At 39.4% G+C, this 20,033-nt stretch overlaps 1 protein-coding gene and 1 pseudogene across 9 annotated transcripts in view; one reads left to right on the plus strand and one right to left on the minus strand.

Annotated features, from left to right (window-relative positions):
* Nucleotides 1–20,033, plus strand: part of SCMH1 (Scm polycomb group protein homolog 1) — a 172,334-nt gene that overhangs the window by 119,122 nt on the left and 33,179 nt on the right. For 8 of the 9 annotated variants that reach the window (XM_040627450.1, XM_040627451.1, XM_008699363.2 and 5 more), the window contains 2 exons: nucleotides 11,719–11,951; nucleotides 15,609–15,735. The exons of the other annotated variant lie outside the window; for it this stretch is intronic. In XM_040627450.1, the coding sequence (XP_040483384.1) occupies nucleotides 11,719–11,951; nucleotides 15,609–15,735 (360 nt within the window). The remainder of the gene's footprint in view (nucleotides 1–11,718; nucleotides 11,952–15,608; nucleotides 15,736–20,033) is intronic. 9 annotated transcript variants of the gene reach the window in all.
* LOC103670859 lies at nucleotides 16,771–18,566 on the minus strand (annotated as a pseudogene).

Raw genomic sequence — 20,033 nt, forward strand, 5'->3', positions numbered from 1 at the left:
AACCTCGCCGTTTCCGTTTCCGTATGTAGGACCAGAGGACCCACCCGACGTCTATTGGCAGAGTCTTCGTATGTTAGAGCCCCTTAACTGTCATATGGACTCTTCTCAAGCTGGCTTCAGCGTCTCTCTCTAACCTTATCTGTTTCTTCGTCTTCTGGACTTAGCCACACAGAACTACCCATGAGTCTTCACGTAACCATGCTTTTTCACAGCTCTGTGCCTTTCTATGTACTGTCTCCTCTGTTTGAAGTACACTTGCTAACCCTCCACCTTTGCCCTTTTCCTAATGCAAGATCTATTTGTTCTTCAAAGATTTGTTTAAATGTCACTTTGAAATCTTACCTAACAGGTCTCACCTGCCTGACTCCCTTGCACCCTCTCCCTTCCCTTGCAGAGATAGTCACTCCTTCCTCCAGGTTCTGATAACCCCTGTGTATGTATACATTTTGGTACCACACTCATGAATCTCTTTTAAAACTTTATTTTGGCATAATTGCAGCCTTACAGAAAAATTACAGCAGGAGTACAAAGAATTCTCTAAATATTAACATTTATCACATTTGCATTAGTAGTCTCTCTCAATAAATAATTCATATTTTTTCTGAACCATCTAACACATGACTTGTATACATAATGTCCCTTTACTATTAAAGACTTTAGTGTATATTTTCCAAAAACAAGGGCATGCACTTCTATAAGCATAGTACTATTATTGAAAATCAGAAAATTAGGGGCTCCTGGCTGGCTCAGTTGGTGGAACATGGGGCTCTTTTTTTTTTATAATAATATTTTTTTATTATATTATGTTAGTCACCATACAGTACATCCCTGGTTTTTGATGTAAAGTTCAATGATTCATTAGTTGCCTACAACACCCAGTGCACCATGCAATACGTTAGCTACTGGTATTGTATTGATGTTAATTTTCTGGCTTTAATAACATTAGAAGGTCTACAGACCCCATGTTCCTCCCCACCACCCATGGGGCTCTTGATCTGAGTTGAAGTTCCAGCCCTACATTGGATGTAGGGATTACTTAAAAATAAAATCTTTTTAAATATCAGAAAATAAATATTGATATATTATTTAGAGCTAATCTGTAGACCTTCTAATGTTATTAAAACCAGAAAATTAATATCGATACAATACCAGTAGCTAATCTATAAACCATGCTCATATTTTGCCAGTTGCCCCAATAATGTCCTTTTGGGATAAGAAAATTTGGGTTCATGAGTTGTACTTAATTGTCATGTCTTTTTAGTCTCCCTTTATCTGGAACAATTTTTCCATCATTCTTCCTTGTCTCTCATGACCTTACTATTTCTTTATAAATATTTGTTCAGTTATCTTATAGACTGGGTCTCAAATGGGTTTGTCTGATATTACTTCATGATTAAATTCAGGTCATACATTTTTGACATGAATGTTTAGAAGTGACTTTCTTCTCAAAGCATCACATTTGGAGACGCATGATATCTGTCCCATTACTGCAGTAACTTTGGTTTCTTGGTGCAGGCAGTATTGACCAAGTCTCTTCACTTTGTTCCTTTGTAATTAATTAATCATCTTGTGGAGAAATATTTTGAGACTGTAAATATCCTGTGTCTCACCAAATTTCCACCCAGTAGTTTTAGCATCTATTAATGAGTCTCGCCTGAATGAGTTGTTACCCAAATGGCTACTTTCTAGTTCTCTCACTTCTTATATATTTATTAGGTGGGGTTCTACTATAAGCAACAGCTTTCCCTTCTCTCTGTTTTTTTTATTTATGCATTAGTTACATCAGTAGGGTCCCCCACTTATTTGTTTGGATGCTCAAACTTTCCCAGATTTCGCCAGTGGAAGCCCCTTGAAGCTGACTCCTGTCCTCTTGACATGTCCCCATCGCTCTTTGAGCATCCCCATTACTTTCTGACCAGTGTGTTCCAGGTTTGTCTTGTACCCCAGTGTACACCCACTGAATTGTGATTAATTGTGTAAGGATTACTAACCTTCTCACCATTGTGCTTTTCTAGGACAACAGTCGCGTTGGGTTTTCACATTACATAACTGGCAAACCTTGATACTTAGCATTTACTAAATTTTCAACTGATGTGGTCAAACAAATTAACGTAAGAATCACCCCTTCCTGGCCTCCTGAAGGAAGACAGATTGCTTCCTTCCTCCTGGGCTACATGACAGAATGTGTGCACTGAAGACACCAAAGACTAGAATCTTGCCAGGCTCTGCCACCTTCACTTCTCTAAGGCTTGCTTTCCGTATTTGTCAAAGGAGGATGATATGTCACCTTCATAGGATTGTTATGAAGGCCACATGAATGTGCAAGAATTTTGTCAAAGTATTGTTGATGAAGAATGTAATTCTGTCAAACTTGGTAGTGTCAAAATGTGTTAGAGAATATTCTGATTTTTCATCTCTCTCTGAAGTAGGACAGTCATTAAATTATTTAATTATTTGCATTTGGAAAAATAAGAAAAGATTGTGTTTAAATGACAGACTCAAGGTCACACCATAAGGGACAGAACTACAATTAGATCCCCAGTCCCCTGATATCCCTCCAATTTTTCCCCCCAACTAGGATAATTAAGTTAGAATGTGGCAGAATAGGGCTTCCTGGTGGGAAGAACTTCCAAATCCTGGAATCCCTTAGGATAGCTTCAGAAATCCATTATTAAGAAGCTTTTAAATTAGTATGAAGCTTAATCTCAGTGCTAGCTTCTCACATATGACCTGCATGCTCTGATTTTTCTGAACTGTTAAATGTATTGGTTAGTTTCTTCTGCCCAGATCTTTCAGGCCAGAGAGGACAACCTCTTTGACAGTTGGCATCATGGACATTTATGTCTAGCTTTAAAGGAAAAGAGAAGAAAGAGGAAAAACTATTTTCTGACTGTTAGAAGGCCACATAAAGACCTGTTCAGTTCATCTCTTATAACTGTTTTCTTTTTTTATTCTACAAACACATGCTGGGTCCCTGCTAAGACCTTGGCACCTTGTCATGTGATGGCAGGAACTCCAAAATAAGTCTCTCACCTCCCTGCCCAGCTCGGATTCCTGGTCTTACTAGAGATACAGGGGCCAATCTTAGGGTTTAGAGTAATCAGTTTAAATATTGGGCATGTTCAATACTCAGGTTTGGGTGTGGAATAGGTAAAGAATTAGACTGGGTTTTTTTCAAGGCAAGCGTGTTGGGAAAAGAAGGGCAAGGAAGTGATTATAATTATAGGTCAGTGGTTGTCAAACGCTTCAGTATCGGGAAACTTTAGTATCCTTAAAGACCCTAAAGAACTTTTATTTATGGGGATTACCCATATCACTGTATTAGAAATGAAAATTTAGAATTTCTTAAAACATAAGAATATACAAGTACACATTCCATTAGCTGTCAGAATGATGATATCACATATATAATCTCTGGAAAACTCCACTGTGAGAGAATGAGAGTGAAAAGGGGAGATAATGTTTTAGTATCGTGAAAATAATTTTCATCTTACAGACCCCCAAAAGGATTTCAAGGTCCCGAAGAGGTTCCCAGACCATACTTTGAAAACTACGTTTTTTAAGTGCATTTTACTAATAATGAACATTGGATCATTTCAAGTTTTCAGTTACTACAAGTAACACTGCTGTAAGCATACCTCTGCACGTGTCCGACGTGTACGTGTTCAAGACTTTCTCTGAAGCTCACACTTAGGTTTGGAATTGCCGAGTCGTAGTGTGTGACATCTTCAGACTCTTAGATAATGCCTGCAATGACTCCCAGGGAGTCTTCCGGAAAATGCTGCTGCGAACATTCCTGTACACGTCTTTTGATGGTCATGCCCCTCGTTCCTCTCGGGTATATGCCAAGGTGTGGGATTGCTGGGTGAGAGTATAAAGCTAAGTGGCTTTTCAAAGCAATTTACATTCCCATCAGCAATGCCCAAGAGTTCTAGTTGCCTCATATTCCTCACCAGTACAGGCACTGTCAGCCCTTGAACATTCGCAGTTTTGGTGGAGACGTAGTGTCTTGTAATTCTAATTTGCATTTTACTGATAACTAATAATGTTCAGCAACTTTTCATATCCTTATCTGCTATTTGTATGTTCAGTTTTGTGACCTGGTTCTTCAAGTCTCATCTTTTGAAAATTGGATTGTCATTCCTTTTATTACATATTTTAGGATTTTTTTATATTTTCTGGATATTACTTTTCCAACATATGTGTTTTGTGTATCCTTTCCCACTTTCTAGATTTCTTTTTCTTTTTCACTTTCCTAATGTTGTCTTTTGGTGAACAGAATTTTTATTTTAAGGAAGTCATATATGTCAATCTTTTTATAATTAATGCTTTATGTGTCCTATTTGTCCTATTTGTCCTGTTTAATCTTGCTTACCCTGGAGTTTTGAAGATCTTCCACTCTATGTTCTTGGAAAAAATTGGATGTATCTGATATGAAATGTAGGGTTCAAGTCTCATTTTTTTCCATATGGATATCTGTTGGACTCACCACAATTTTATTGAAGAAGTGTTCCCCTCCTTCACCACCACCACAGAGTTACGGGGGTACCTTTATTATAAATAAGATAACTGTGTATATGTAGGCCTATCTCTAGACTCTGTTTTACTCCACTGATCCACTTGACTATCCTTACCACCAATATTACATGTCTTAAGTATTCTAACTTTATAATGAGTCTTGGTATCTAATGATGTAAATACTCCCTCAAGCTTTGCTGTTATTTATCAAGATCAACTTGGCTCTTCTAGAACCTTTGCATTTCCTAATAAAATTTAGAGTTAACTTATTGGACACATGCACATTAAAGAAGAACTGCTGGCATTCTGATTGGAATTGCATCGACTCTAAGTCAGCTTGATGAGAATCGAGAGCACAACTTGAGTCTTCCGATCCATGAATGTGATACATCTCTTCATGGCCATGTAATATCGCGATCTTCTTTAATTTCTCTTATAATGTGTTACAGTTTTAGTGTGGATGGATGTACTGCATGTCTTTCACTGAATATTTGATTTGGGGTTTTTAAGTTTCATTTTCTAACTGTTAATAATAGAATAAATTTTTGTATGTTGAATTACATCTAGTGACCTTCCCAAATTCATTTTTTTTATTTTAATAGATTTTGTAGGTGGGAGGAGGTACAGTTTATGAAAAAAATCATGTCATATGCAAATAATGCTTCTTTTTTACAACCTGTATTTATAGCGTTTCTTTCTTTTTCTTTCCTTGTTACATTGGCCTTCAGTACAATGTTGAATAGAAGTAGTGATGGTGAATATATTTATTTTGTTCCGTAATTCAGTTTTCGTGTTTAGTATGTCACCATTAAGTATGCTAGCTTCTATTGATTTTTTTATCAATGACCTTTTCCATACGGAAATTCCAAATTTGCTCATATTTTTTATGATGAATGAGTATTAAAGTTTGTCAGATGCTTTTTTCCTGCATCTGTTGAGATGATATATGGGTTTTCTTCTTTATTTTGTTTATGTGGTAAGTTCAGCTGATTTTTTTTTTCTATTGTTAAACAGTCTTTGTATTTCTGGGGTAGACCGCACTTAGTGATGATATGTAATCCTTTTTATATATTGCCAGATTCAATTTGCTAATATTTTGTTAAAGATTGTGCATCTATGTTCATGAAGGATATTAGCCTATAGTTTTGCTCTCTTGGATTATCTTTGTAATGTTTTGGCATGAGGATTATGTTGGCCTCATAAAATGAGTTGGGGAGTGTTCCCTCTTACGTTTATCTGAACAGATTTTGTACAATCTATTATTATTATTTTTTCTTCTTTAAATGTTTCCTAGAATTCGCCCATGAAGGAATCTGGGCCTGGAATTTCCTTTGTAGAAAAGTTTTCCATTGCAATTGCAATTTGTTTATTATGTATACAGCTCTTCATATTCTGTTTGGTCTTCTGTCCGTTTTAATAAGCTATTTTTTCAAGGAAGTTGCCCATTCCATCTAAATTTTCAGATATAGTTGCATGAAGTTATATATGATGTCTTGTTATTATCTTTTTAATACCTGAATTATCTATAATGAAATCCACTCTTTCATTCTTGATATTTGTCTTTTCTTTTTATATTTCTTAATCAGGCTTGTTAAAGGGTTATCTTTTCAAAGAACCAACTTTTGACTGTTGATTTTCTCTGTAGTATGTCTGCTTTCTTTTTTCCATTGACATATCCACTCATCTCTGTAATTTCCTTACTTGTACTTTTTTTGAGGTAATTTTGCTGTTCTTTTCCCACCTCTTTGAAATAGAAGCTTAGATCATTGATATTTAACCTTTCTTCTCTTTTAATACGAACATTTAAAGCTATACATTTTCCTCTGAGCACTGCTTTAACTAAGTCTCACACATTTGAATCTGTCATATTTTCATGAATTTTAAGTTCCAAGAATTTTCTTATTTCTATTTTTATTTCTCTGGTATTTGAATTATTTACAAGTATATGTTACTTAATTTCTTAGCATTTGGGGTTTTTCTAATTAATTTTCTGGTACTGATTCCTATTTAAATTCCACTATGGTTGGGTAAGTGGGAGTGGGAGGTGCAGGCTTCATTATGGAATTAATAAGTCATGAGAATAAAAGCTACTGCATAGGAAATATAGTCAATGGTATTATAATAGTGTTGTACGGTGACATGTTAGCTACACTTTTGGGGAGTATGGCATAACATACAGAGGTGTGGAATCACTGTGTTGTACATCTGAAACCAATGCAACACTGTGCGCCAACTATCTCAAAAAATTAAAATTAAAAAGGAAAAGGCTCAAGATGGCAAAGCAAAAAAATATTAAGATTCTTCCTTTTGACACTTTGGATTTCTCTTATAAAACAGACACATAGTTTATGCTTAACTATATTAACATAAAGTTATTAAGCAGTGATTAGAATAAGCAAATGAATGCAAATGTATAAATTGAATCAGCTGGCACAAAAGAATCTGCAAATTCTCAAGTTCCTGCCTGCACGTCTTTGTTTTTAGAGCTGTAAATATTTCTGTGTTACTGGCAGTGGAGCTGAACCCACTAACTTGCTTATCTTCCTGCTGCATTAGAATTTATTAATACAGAGTGATTTATAAAAGTTTTCCTAAAACACCAAACCAACAGTGTTTTCTAAAAATAAATGTTGTTGAAGATGGTGGCTGAGACTAAATAAATAAATAAATAAGTTCTGCTGCCTTGGAGAACATGTTCTGTATGATTTCAGTTCTTTGAACTTTATTCAGGATTGCTTTTTCACCCAGCATATTGCATAAGCATTTGAAAAGAAAATGCATTCTATATTTATTGGGTATAATGTCCTATAGATGTCAGTTAAGTTAGTTGGTTAATTGATTATTTATGTTATTAGTCAGTTAATTGAGTTATTCACATCTTTCCTACCCTTACTGATTTTTTTCAACGTCTTAACCGATCAGTTACTGAGAGAGATATGTTAAAATCTCCAACTCATAATTTGGATTTGTCTGTTTGTCCTTTTTGTTCTCTAAACTTTTGCTTTATATGTTTTGTGTTATCAGGTATATATAAATTTAACTGACTAATCTTGATGAAATATTCCTTTTTCGTCTAGTCATACTTCTTGCCTTAAAGATGGACTTGTCTGATATTAATAGAGCCACATGAGCTTTATTTTGGTTAATGTTTACAAGGTATATGTTTTTCCATCTATTTATTTTTATCTTTTTATCTGTGTCATATTTCAAGGGTCCTTACATTTCAAGGCCCTCTTATAAACAGATATAGTTGAGTACCGGGGTGGGGGGATTGGTGCAGTATGTTAATTTTTTCCTATTAATTGTTTTACTTAATCCACTTGTATTTAATATAATTATTAATTTGGATTTAAGTTCACCATTTTGCATTTTGCTTTTTGTTTTCTCTTTGTCTGAGTTCTTTCTCATTACTTTATTCCTCCTTTCTTGCCTTTTGGATTAATGAGGTATATTTTATGATTCCATTTCTCTCTCCTTAGCTTTTAGTGATATATTCTTACTAATTTTTTAACTAGTTATTCTGTGCAAATATGTATCCTGGACTTACCAGAGTCTTCTTTATTTTTTTTTAAAGATTTTATTTATTTATTTGACAGAGATAGAGACAGCCAGCGAGAGAGGGAACACAAGCAGGGGGAGTGGGAGAGGAAGAAGCAGGCTCATAGTGGAGGAGCCTGATGTGGGGCTCGATCCCAGAACGCCGGGATCACGCCCTGAGCCAAAGGCAGATGCTTAACGACTGCGCCACCCAGGCACCCCCAAAGTCTTCTTTAAATAAGTGCTTTGTAACCACTCCTCAAATAATGCAAAATTCTTAACAAAGTTTGGCTCCATTTATCCCCTCCTTCCATCCTTCATGTTGTTGCTTTCATATAATTTACTAATACATACATTATAAACTCTACAAACCATTTTATAAGTTTTTGTTCTAAATAGTAAGTTCTTATTCTAAATTCTTTTGTATCTCACACATATGTGCCCTTTCTTACGCTCTTCATTTCTTCCTACAGTTCCATCTTTCTATGTGGGATTACTTTCCTTCAGCTCGAAGAACTTCCTTTTTATTTCTTGTAGTTTAGGTCTGCTGGTGACAAATTCTCTCAGCTTTGATTGTCTGAAAATATTATTTCACCTTCATTTTTGAAGGATATTTTCACTGGGTATAGAATTCTAAGTTGGCAGTTTATATATCTTAGCCCTTTAAATATATCATTCTGTTGCTTCCAACTTCTATAGTTGGCCGTCAGTCTTATTGATGCTCCTATAAGAGTGATACTTCTCTTCTCTGACTCATCTTAAAAATTTATCTCATTTTTCATTTCATTTATATTTTATCTTTTATTTTCAGCAGTTTAACAGTATGTGTCTTGGTTTAGTTTGGGGGATTTGGGGGGGATTTTTGCTGCTTGTAGATTGGTGAGCTCTTCTTTCATTAGTTTCTAAATATTACATTTGCCTAATTCTCTCTGTCTTCTTTCTCTGGAATTAGAGTTACTCATATTTTGGATCTATTGACTATGCCAACATGTCTCTAATGCTCTAATCTGGTTTTTTCCCCATATTTTTGTTTCACTTTGGATGTATTCCATTGATTTTTCTTCAAGTTCATTAATCCTTTCTTCTGCTAGATCTTGTCTTCTCTTAAATCCATCCAATGAGTTTTTAATTTCTCATGTTACATTTTTAATTCCAGGATGTTCCATTAATTTTTTATATAGATTCCAGTTTTCTGTGGGTGTTATCTTCTCTTACATTTTACCTTTTCCTCTACTTTCTTTAACATATTAATTATGATTATTTTAAAGTCTCTGTTCCATTATCTGAATCATATGTGAATCTCCTTCTGTTGTCTGTATTTTCTCTTGATTACCAATCACTTTTTTCTGCCTCTTTTTACATCTAATATTTTTTGTGATATTCTGGATATTTTATATAAAAGAACTGCTGAGGCTCCAGCTACTATCTTCCATCAGAAAGAATTCTTCCTTTCCTCTGTTAAGCTAATAGGATAAGAGCCTGATCTTCTCAATGTAATCATGGATTGAGCTAGTCCAGGTCTGGATTATACCTGTGGTTTATACCTGTTTCTTGGATATGGGTCCTCCTGGGCTCTTGATTGAGAACCTAATAGGTTTCTCTATCTCCTCAGCCCTGCAAGAGATTTTCCTACCTTTAGAGGTTAGGGGTTTAGTTCTATAACCTCTTACTCCTTAAGATTTCAAAATATGGCATTTATCTTGAAGAGGAGATATGTGTTTGAAGTAGACCTCCTCCTTCTAGTGGGACCTTATTTATCCCCTAAAACCACAAGATTATGGGAGATTTCATTCTGCCTTATAGAAGCTCTCAGCCTAGCTTCACATGTCCAATGTGCAGGTTCAGAACTCAGCAAATGTCCCATGGGGAAAACTGGCCACACACATGGACCTCAAGTTCCAATCTGTCACAGCAGCCTGTTGGATTTCTCTTTCCTCCAGTAGAGGTACCATGCATGAGCCACACCTGATCCTCAGTTCATGCCCCAAATTGGCAAATGTCCTCAGGAAAGAAAACAGTGTCACCTACCTCAGAAGCCTTCCCCACTCATGTCTGGAATTCCAGTTCATCTAATCCTTGTGATTTCTACAATACTGCAGTGTCTCTTCAAACAGTGTGTCTGGCTTTTCCTAATTGTTGCATCAGGAACACCACATTGCCATAATCTATTACATCCTCCCTAGAAGCATAAACAACATTACCCTCTACCTGTCCACTGTGATTAGTTTATGAACTAGTCTCCCTACCTCTACTCATGCAGCTTCCCTTCATGCTTATAAGTTCAGATTCATTTTCACCATCTGCAGAGTCCTACACAATCTTATTGCTACTCCCTTTCTAACCTGATTCCCCACCACTCCTCTTTGCTCACTCAGTTCTAGCTATACTGACCTCCTTGCCATTTCTCAAACACGCTGACGTGTTTCCATCTCAGAATCTTTGCTCTTGTTATGCACCCTCTATTTTGGGAGGTGCTTTTCTCCGATTTTCATAAGGCTTTGCCTTTATTTCATTTGGGAGCTCTGTATAAATGTCACCTTCTCAAAGAGAAATTTCCTCACCCCTCTCTCTCCTTACCCTCCTTTAGTCTTCATCATAACACTTACCTGGCATTATACTGTATATTTGTCTGTTTTCTATCTCCCCAACTAGGAGGTAAGCTCCATGAGAGTGGAAACTGTTTTGTTTACCTGTAGTAAGTGCTCAGTAACTATTTGGGAATGAATTAGATGCGCTTACCTTAAAGCATTCTCAATTTAAGGAGAAGATGAATGGTTGGAGTAAAATTGAGAGTACCCTAACATAGATGTCTCCAGTATGCTTTGGGGGTGGAGTGGTACTGACTTAGTTGGGGAGTGGTCAGACAGGGCCTCAATAAGGAGGTGGCGCTGGAGCTGAGTGCTGGAATCTGAGTATTGATATTTACTTGACTAGGAAGAATAGGAAACTCAACATATATGAATGAACTGGTGTGTAGAAAACAAGTGGGTTAGAGCATAGCAGGGATGTGTGTCAGGAAATGACATCAGGTATAACCAGAGAGCAAGGCAGGGATAAAGTCACAAAAGTCCTTGGATATCAGGATAAAGAATTTGGACTTTACATTAAAGGTAATATGGAGCAAAGATTTTTAAAGTAAGAAGAGATGCTGTCAGATGTGTGTATTTCCATGTGTTTCACTACTCCTCATTGCAATAATCGCACCAAAACTTTAAGTAGATTGATGTAGAAAATGCCTAACTTGGTTGTCAGGGCCCAGTTTCAAAACATAAGTCCTTATCCCAGTTCACTGTGTAACCCGGGGAAGGCGTCATTTCCTCTGCTGAGCCTTGGGTCTTCATTCTTAGCAGGAAGGGATTGTAGGCTTCTAAAGTCATTCCATCTCTGAGCCTGTGATTCTGTTTATGTGCTTTAACTAGGTGCCTTGGGGAGAAAAATTTAATATTTTCTCTGCATCTGCCAGAAATAATTAAAACTTCCAATTCTAACCAATCTAAATTCAGTTCTCCTCTGAGATTTTCTAACATTTAGGTCAGATGCCAGGAAACTAGCTTCTTGGGATAAAACTACCCAAGCAGAAGTAGCAAATCTTTTTTTCCCCGCTGTTTGGGATGGGAATGCAGGTGGGAGGAGGGGGTGATAGAATGAGTCTTTTTCTTGCAGTTGTGATTCCAAAGAATCCCTATCCTGCATCTGATGTGAACACTGAGAAGGCCAGCATCCACAGCAGCACCAAAACTGTCTTGGACCATCAACCAGGGCAGAGGGGGCGTAAACCAGGAAAGAAGCGGGGCCGGACACCCAAGCCCCTAATTCCCCACCCCATCTCTACCCCATCCAAGTCAGCTGAACCTTTGAAATTCCCAAAGAAGAGGGGTCCCAAACCTGGCAGTAAGGTAGGTAAAAACGTGGGTTTCCTAGAAAGGGATAAAGGGTTATAAAGGGGTAACTCACCCATATCCATCCATCTTGGAAAGGGGCATGCCTGGCCCTGTTTTCCACCTTGTGTATGCTTTTAACAGGAATCTCCTAGATTGTCATCCCTGCTTAGCTACTTAACTGGGAGTTGGTAATATTAGAGATAGGATGGTGTGGACAAGAAACAAATTTTGACTTTGAAGGCTACGCACATTTGAGGGAATTTTGGTCTAACATCTTCCCTAGATGGAAGACCCTGCTGCTGATTGTTAGCCTACCAGAGTGGATGCCCGGGCACAGGAACAGAAAGAGCAGATCGACTCTATAAATGTATTTCTTTTTCTATCCCTGCCCCTTCTTTTAAAAAGAAAGAAAGAAAATTATTGAATACCTAGTAAGTATCAGGCTCTGTATCAGACACCATTACATACATATCACATGATGATCACAAAACCCTAGGAGATGAGTAGTGTTAATAGTATCTAATAGTTAAGTAATTTGAGACTTAGAAATGTGAAATGACTTCCCTAAGGTCACATAGCTAATAAATGGCAAAGGCTCCGAAGATGGGGCTCCAGATGTTCTAGTTCAGGGTCACTGCTGCCCTGCCACGGGCACCACGGGTACCACGGGCACCACGGGCACGCTCTCACACTTCCTGAAGGAGATAACACTTCCGTCTTGTGCAGGAAAAGACTGCCGAGCCAAGCTTCACCGAGCACTGTTAACTGCAAGTGCCACTTTTAGTCATGACCAGTTCTTCATGCGTGTCTTCCCTCGGGAGACCATTGATGAGAAATGCCTCAGCTGCTTCTCTCCGGCTTCCGTTAGCATCACCTTCTCCGCTCACTTTTTGTCAAGGGATTTCTTTGCAGCTCCTTCCTGAACTAGACTACCTGAGTTTCAATGTGAAAATGAGTCCTAGTTCTCCCTGGGCACCCCATTCTAATCTCATGAGTTCGTCCCTAAGTTTGGTTGGTTGGTTGGTTGTTTGGTTGGTTGACTGGTTTTGTTCTGTTTATTAACTTCAGCTGACTTCAGTTCTTCTAGAATATAAGCTTCTCAAGGTCAAGAACCTAATCTTGTTCTTCTCTTTTTCTCTTGTAGTGCCTTATATCTCAGTCTCTTCGGAGATGTTCAATAAATTCAGGATGGGTAGATGATTTTAGTTATGATGTTCTAACTGAGATCATCTCTTGTTTATTGGCTTTGAGTTCTTGATGTCACGTCCTGATCTTTCTGTGTATCACACATGCTCCTGCCCTGTCTACACTAACCCTAACCCAGGTCCTGATTCATTTTTGTCTCCACTACTGTGTTCTTGTTCTTCTGCTATGGAGAGACACTGAAGGCTCTAAAGATTCCAAGGCCAGAGAAGCCATGCTTTTGATACTGTGAAGACATTTTGAGGACATCCGATGAAAGAGGGAACAAACTTGTAAGGTTTCAAAGACAAAACCAGAACCAAAAAGTAGAAACTCAAGTAGACAGGCTTTGTCTCAACATAAAAGGAACAGTTAAATCTGTCCCAAAACAGATGTAGTGATCTGCAGAAAGAAAGATGAGGGAGGGAGGGAGGGAGGGAGGGAAGCAGGGGAGGAAGGAAGGAAGGAAGGAAGGAAGGAAGGAAGGAAGGAAGGGAGGGAGGGAGGGAGGGAGGAAAGGAAGGAAGAAGGAAGGAAGGAAAAAAGGGAGAGAGGAAGAAGGAAAGAAGGGAGGGAGGGAGGGAGGAAGGAATAGTGATATGCCATCACCAGAGGCATTTTGTCAGGGACTGGATGGCTCATATATGATGGATGTTTTCAGGAAGAGGGAAGTAGGAGAGGGATGGTTGGATTAAGTGGCCTTTAAGACCCTCCAAAACCTGAACGCTGTGATTCTATGATTGCCTCTGCTCTGCCTACTCAGGCAGTCCTAAACATAGTAATAACCAAAGTCCCCTTTCTTTCCAACCCTCTTGAAAACAATAATTCTCATCTTATCCTGTATTTTATGGGCTGGCGTTTGACTCACTAATTCCCCCCCTGTCCTTTTGCCTGCTTCTATAGATGTATGTGCCTCCCACTTACCCCTGACCCTTCTGTTCCTTTCTGAAGTAAAGTGGGCTCATGACTAGAGCAGAGGCTTCAAAGCCAGACAAGTTTTATGTCTCATCTCCATTTGTTACCACTTGTGTGACTGTAGGATACTTTGAATAAGGCTCAGCCCCAGTTTCCTCACCAATAAAATAGAGGTGAGGTAATATATGAAGAGATATAATACATGTAAATGCACCTATCTCAAACAAATGCCTTCCATCTCTCTGCTTTCTGCTACAATGTTTGGGCACCAGACTCGCCAGGCTTGTTCCTTCAGGGACCCCATGAAATCCTACCACCAACTCCATGAAGTTGAACTGCTATTTCCTTTCTTCCCTGACCCCTTGTTTATGTAGACTTTTACTTTTAGCAATATCAAACAAAAATGAGGAAATGTCCATGCCCCACGTATGCTTTGAATGTTTCGTGTGTTTGCATGAAAACTTCCACAGACCAGCTGTCGCTGGTGCTATTGCTTTAGACAACACACTCCCTGAAGACAGGTTTATATAGGTCCCAGTGGTGGACCCTACATGGGATATTTAGTAAAAAAAAAAGGGATTTCTGGATCTCAGTGATAATTACATTTTCCTTGCATTCAGAAAGGCTTTTAGAAAACTATTTCTTGAACTTTCTGAGATCCTTCTCCCCTGGAGACAGCCCTGAACAGCTTAGAGAAGATACTAGATTTTTCTCAAATCATTTTTATCACTTCCCCCATTATTGGTATTCTATACTGCGTGCTTCATTGAAAATATTTATTGAGACTTATTATATGGCAATTGCCATGCTAGGAGCGGTGCTCAGAATCAGACCCTCAAGGAGCTCCAGGCTAATAGAGGACACCAATATGTAAATATATATAACAATACATTGTGCCAGATGCAACACAAAGTACAGAGATAGCACAAAAGAGACAGTAACCAGAGGAAATCTAGAAAAGTTTCCTGGATAAACAGATATTTATAAAGTGAAAAAAAGAAAGAAAGGGCATTCCAGGCAGAAGGGACAGTTTATTACTGTAAAGGCGTGGCCCAGGTAAAACTGCAGGGTTTTTAGAGAAGTAATTGAGTTAGGGATTTAGACCTCAGAGTATAAAGTTTAAGATACAAAATATCAGTTGAGCTGAAGAGGTAGGCAGAGGAACAAGTTTGTAGTTAGGGGAGGGGCGTTTCCATTTTTTAAGAGAAGCAAACTACAGAATAATGTCAAAGGACACTTAAGCCTCAGCATTTTTTCCTTTTTTGCTTTTGTCTGCCCAACTGATAAAGAACCTGGAATTTCAAATGATAATGTTGAATCTAGTATAAAAGACTGTGAATTAAGCTCCAGCTTAATAGGAGCCCAGAATCTTACGCATAGATTCAGAAAATACTTACTAAGCATCTACTATAGGTAAAGCTCTCGGCAAGATTCTGTGTGGAAAACAAAGATAAAACATAACCCCATCCACAGAGATATTTCCATCTCATGGGTGAATCGAGGACTAGGAATAGAGGAATCAGAAGACAAGTTACCTGTCACAGGTAGCAAACTTCTCCCCATCCATTTTGACAGAGGAAGCCTCGGACTTTGCTGAACCCACCACCCACCTCACCAACAACCAGCACCCCTGAACCGGATACCAGCACTGTACCCCAAGATGCTGCCACCATCCCCAGCTCAGCCATGCAGGCCCCCACAGGTAAGAGCAGATCATGGTATTAGCTGCCACAAGCCCCAGGCGCCCCCATCTGTCCTTTCTCTTGTCTTGCACCAGCAGTTAGCACACCCCCAACACTGCGTCCATTTGTAAACCTAAATCAAATCTTTAAACAAATATTTTATCTTTGACATTTGAAAGTTTCAGAGAAACCTTCATCCTTTCAAAACAATGGAACAAACTTGGGTAGATGTCCTGTGAACTCAGAGTTGGGGAGCTGGGGCGTGGGGGTGGGGTGGAGGTGGGGCTAGCACCAGGAGCGCCCCCTCCCCCGCCCCCACCCAGTTTGTATTAATATGTGTCCTTTCCAGTTCCGGGTGCCCCCTTTTTACTGATCCCTTCTGGAATCCTTCCAGCATTACAGTAATCCTGCCACCACTGAAATACGTGTGCAACTGCTCTGATTTTTTTTTTTTCTAGTGAAAGTAGTCTTTATTGGATACTTGGGAAACAGGATTGTGGGAGACATTCTCCTTTGGTACAATGTAACACGTGTGGGACAGTCAGTAACTGCCTCCGTTCCCCACAGGGCTCTTCGCTCAGACAACACAGCTATACACCAGTAAGCTGCCTAAGAAAACCTTGGCAATTAATCATTTAGATACTTTATAGCTAGAATTTTTTCTGTAAATCCTATTTCATAGTAGAGCTTACTCTTCTGACAGTTAAAGAAATGGCACAAAATTAAGCTAATCTGCTTGGCTTTTTGTCTTTATTTTCTTTCTTTCCTGGGGGGAAAAAAGAGCAGTAAATTCAACCTTTCCACACCCACTTGAGTTTCACAGAACTCTTAGACAAACGCACACAGCTCTTCCTCAGAGAAACCAGAGCTCTGAGACTCTTCACCGCCTGGGGCTCTTAGCGGGCCCTCAAGGGCACACACTTCAGTTAGCGAAGGGGGGGGGGGGGGGGGGGGGGGGGGGGGCGGTTCTGCAGAGCCTGCTTTTGAGGTATTAGTTTGATATGGTTTTTTTCTTAAAGGAATCCTTTTTCCTATAGTGTAACTGCCCCCCATTGTCACCAGTTACTGTCTTCCTAGCTTGGCCCCCCTTCCCCTTCGCAGCCTTCAGACTCTCCCAGTAATTTCTGCCGCAGCAGATCTTGAGGAAAACTGCGTCAGTGGTGAGACGTCATCCTTGGGAACCATCAGCTCTGCCCTCAGTTCAGGTAAAATAAGAATAGCAGCTGCAGGCTTCATTTCTGGGATCATATCAACAAACCAGGCTGACTCAGGATCTTGTAGTGGCTTCTTTTTTACCTGAATTGGTAAACTCTCCTAAACGCAGTTCTGATGGAACCTTAAGCCTCCTTCCTTGGGACACTTTTGGTGGCTTGGTTTGGTCTGGCTCCTCCCCACTTTGTGCAAGACTGGTCTTTTGGGGTAGGCTTGATTTCAAAGGCTTGGACTCTTCAATGAGTGGAAGCGGAGTAGGAACGGCCTTTTGCTCCCCTGAGGTAACAGGTCTTGCAGCTGGGGTTCTACCTCCAGGGTTTAGCTCAGTATCTCAGCTGCTGGGCTCAAAGTCATCCCACGTCTCCTCCTCTGTATTAGTTAGTGAGCAGGGACTTGACAGCAGCATAGGGTTCTGTAGGACAAATATGTACACTGACAGTTTTGTTTGCAGACCCCTTTGGCGAGTAAGGTCACTCTTCAGCCTTTTTAGACCTTGATGGGAAGTTTTCACTGTCTTCTGAGGTATATTTACATCTGAGATTCCATTCATGGGAAATTTAATAGGCTGAGAAGATCAGTCACCTTCTGAGGAAAGGTCAGTAGTTTTCATAGAACTTGAGGCAGTGCGTTTGAAGACGTTGGTTCTTTCTCCTCCCATCATCACCTGTGGTCCGACTAGAGAAACCAGCACTGCTAGGCTGTGAAGAGTAACGGCCATAATGGAATCACTGGTATCATGCCGGCCTGGTGATGCCTGTGGCAAGGTGACTTTCTTCAACTGCTTCTGAGTGAAGTGCTCCATGTAGGTCTCGAGATGAGACAGCAGCACTGTCCACATGTGCTCCTTGTGAACCTGAAACAGTTGGAGAGGCACGGGGGTCACCTGTGACCAGAACAGGGCCAGCAAGAGCAGGCAAGGGGCTTCTGGGTTTCTCCCTGTGCATTGTTTATATGGGGCCAAGCAGATGAGGAAGAAAACTCTTAAAGGCCACTGGCCCTACACCCACCTACTGATTAAGCAGAAGAGGCACCAACCATGACGCCTCAAGTCATTCATTCCTCTCACAAGTAGATGAAATTTGAAGAATTCAGTTTGGGGTTTTTTTTTGTCTTTACTTTTCAATGTTAAACTTTTTAAGAAATTCACAACTTGTAGAAAATCATTCCTGAAGAAGTCATGGGACAGTAAGGTGCAGAGTGCTGGCTGATGTTTTAGAATGGGATTCAGCAAGGTCTGTTGAAAGCTGGAGAGAACGTCCACCAAGACTGAAACCCAGAGCTATAGTTCATTTCTAGGGAGGGCCTTCTCCTTCCTTTTAGGACCTCTCTAGCTGGAGACTGACAAGAGCAAAAACTAACCTGTAAAATCCCAAACAAACAAAGCCCTGGCTGATTTTTTTTAACATTATCAGCAGTGGCAAACCTTGGTACTGTGAGAGTGAACTTGATTTTGGAGACCACCCAATGAACATTTGATTCAAGGCACAATGCGGTGGCTGCAGTGGGCAGGTAGTCAACCAGGGCTATGCATATCTGTTTCCGTTTCATAAACCAGCCATCTGTGAAGATAACTTTAAAAGAGCTACAGCACTGGAATAGACAGTCTCCCAATGGGAATACTAGAAAGAACAGTACTCATGCCTTATGTGTAAAGTAGAGATACGTGGGTGAAACCTTTCTCTGGTTACTCTGCGGATCCTCTACCTTCTTTAGAGAAGTTTAAGCAATTGGAATGGTCCTCAGAAAAGTTAGCATAGTCTTTTTCTTAGGAGTTGAGTATGTCTCCACCCATATCCTAGAATTAGAGCTTGAAGGGAAGGCTAACTCTAGTTTCTTGTCCACATAAGCTTTGGAAGACAACATAGAGCCTGCCGGTGGTATTTGTGTCCAGCTCTAGTCAGAGTCCTATTACATGATTTCTCCAAATACATCATCTGCATCCAGTTCCAGCCAGTTACTGGGTTTGCTTAGTCCAAGAGTGTCATTAGATTAATGAACAGTGGCCTTTGTCCCAAAGCTCTGTGGATGAGGAAGAAAAAAAACAGATAAACACGTCGGCAGAAATATTCGTTATGTATGTTTTCCAACCTCATGGCATACCCCCTAGATGCCTGTATATTTGCTCGGTTTCCCCACATCATTCTAGATACCACTAAGGCGCCTGTGTGCCTTTTTAACAGTACCGAGAAGACCCGCAGCAGTGGGAGCTTCATGACTGTGCCACACTGTTCCATTTAAATGATGCAGGTTCCGTTTAAATCTGGCAGTCCCGGAGCTGGCATCCCTCCCTCAGCCTGAATCTCAGAGCCTAGCAAAAGTGGGAGCTTACTTCGCATCTCTCTTTCCTGCTCCTGGCCAGACTGTAGCAGTTCTGACTCTTCATTGTGTGGCCATTCTCTGCCTGGGTCTCTGCTCATTCTGTGTGACCTTGACCTCACTTCCCTTTCTGAGCCCCAGTTTCCACACTTAATGCAGTAGAAGGATTAGCTGAAGTTACCTCTTACAGACCCTTCAAATGTTACCGGTAAAAGCTATCACGGATTGAAAGCTGCATGCCACACTGTATCCTTTATACTTCCCTTTCATTTTTTTTTTACCTGCACAACACTTTTTGTTAGTTTTCTTTTTATCAGAGTTATATACATGCTCATAATTTAAAGAACAATCGGTTTTTAAGAATTATGACAAAAACAAAACAAACTGGCCCTCTTTTCCCCCTGCCATTTACTTCTCATCAAACGCAATCACTTTTAATTCAGCCACTTTTATTTACCTCCATATGTTGGTTTTTTTGCTTATATTTTATGCATTTTTTTATGCTTCAGGCATTTTTTAACTGACAACCCACTTTAGAAGTTGAAGATTTAACTCTTGTTAATCTCCTTGTCCCTTACCCACCCACACATACTTCCCTGTCTTAACACCATGATATTATCATTTTGATTAGATTGAAATTTAGTATTTTGTCATTGTAGTTTGTGGAATGCTGTTTTTAATTGAGCCAAGTAGTGCAATATGATTACTTCTCCTTTGTTGCACATTTTGTTTTTAGAGTAAATCTTGTTGATTTCTTTAGGTGTTTATTTTGCTAGTACTTATTAATTCA

Source organism: Ursus maritimus, unplaced genomic scaffold (genome assembly GCF_017311325.1).
Source record: "Ursus maritimus isolate PB19 unplaced genomic scaffold, ASM1731132v1 scaffold_12, whole genome shotgun sequence".
NCBI classification, from domain to species: Eukaryota; Metazoa; Chordata; class Mammalia; order Carnivora; family Ursidae; genus Ursus; species Ursus maritimus.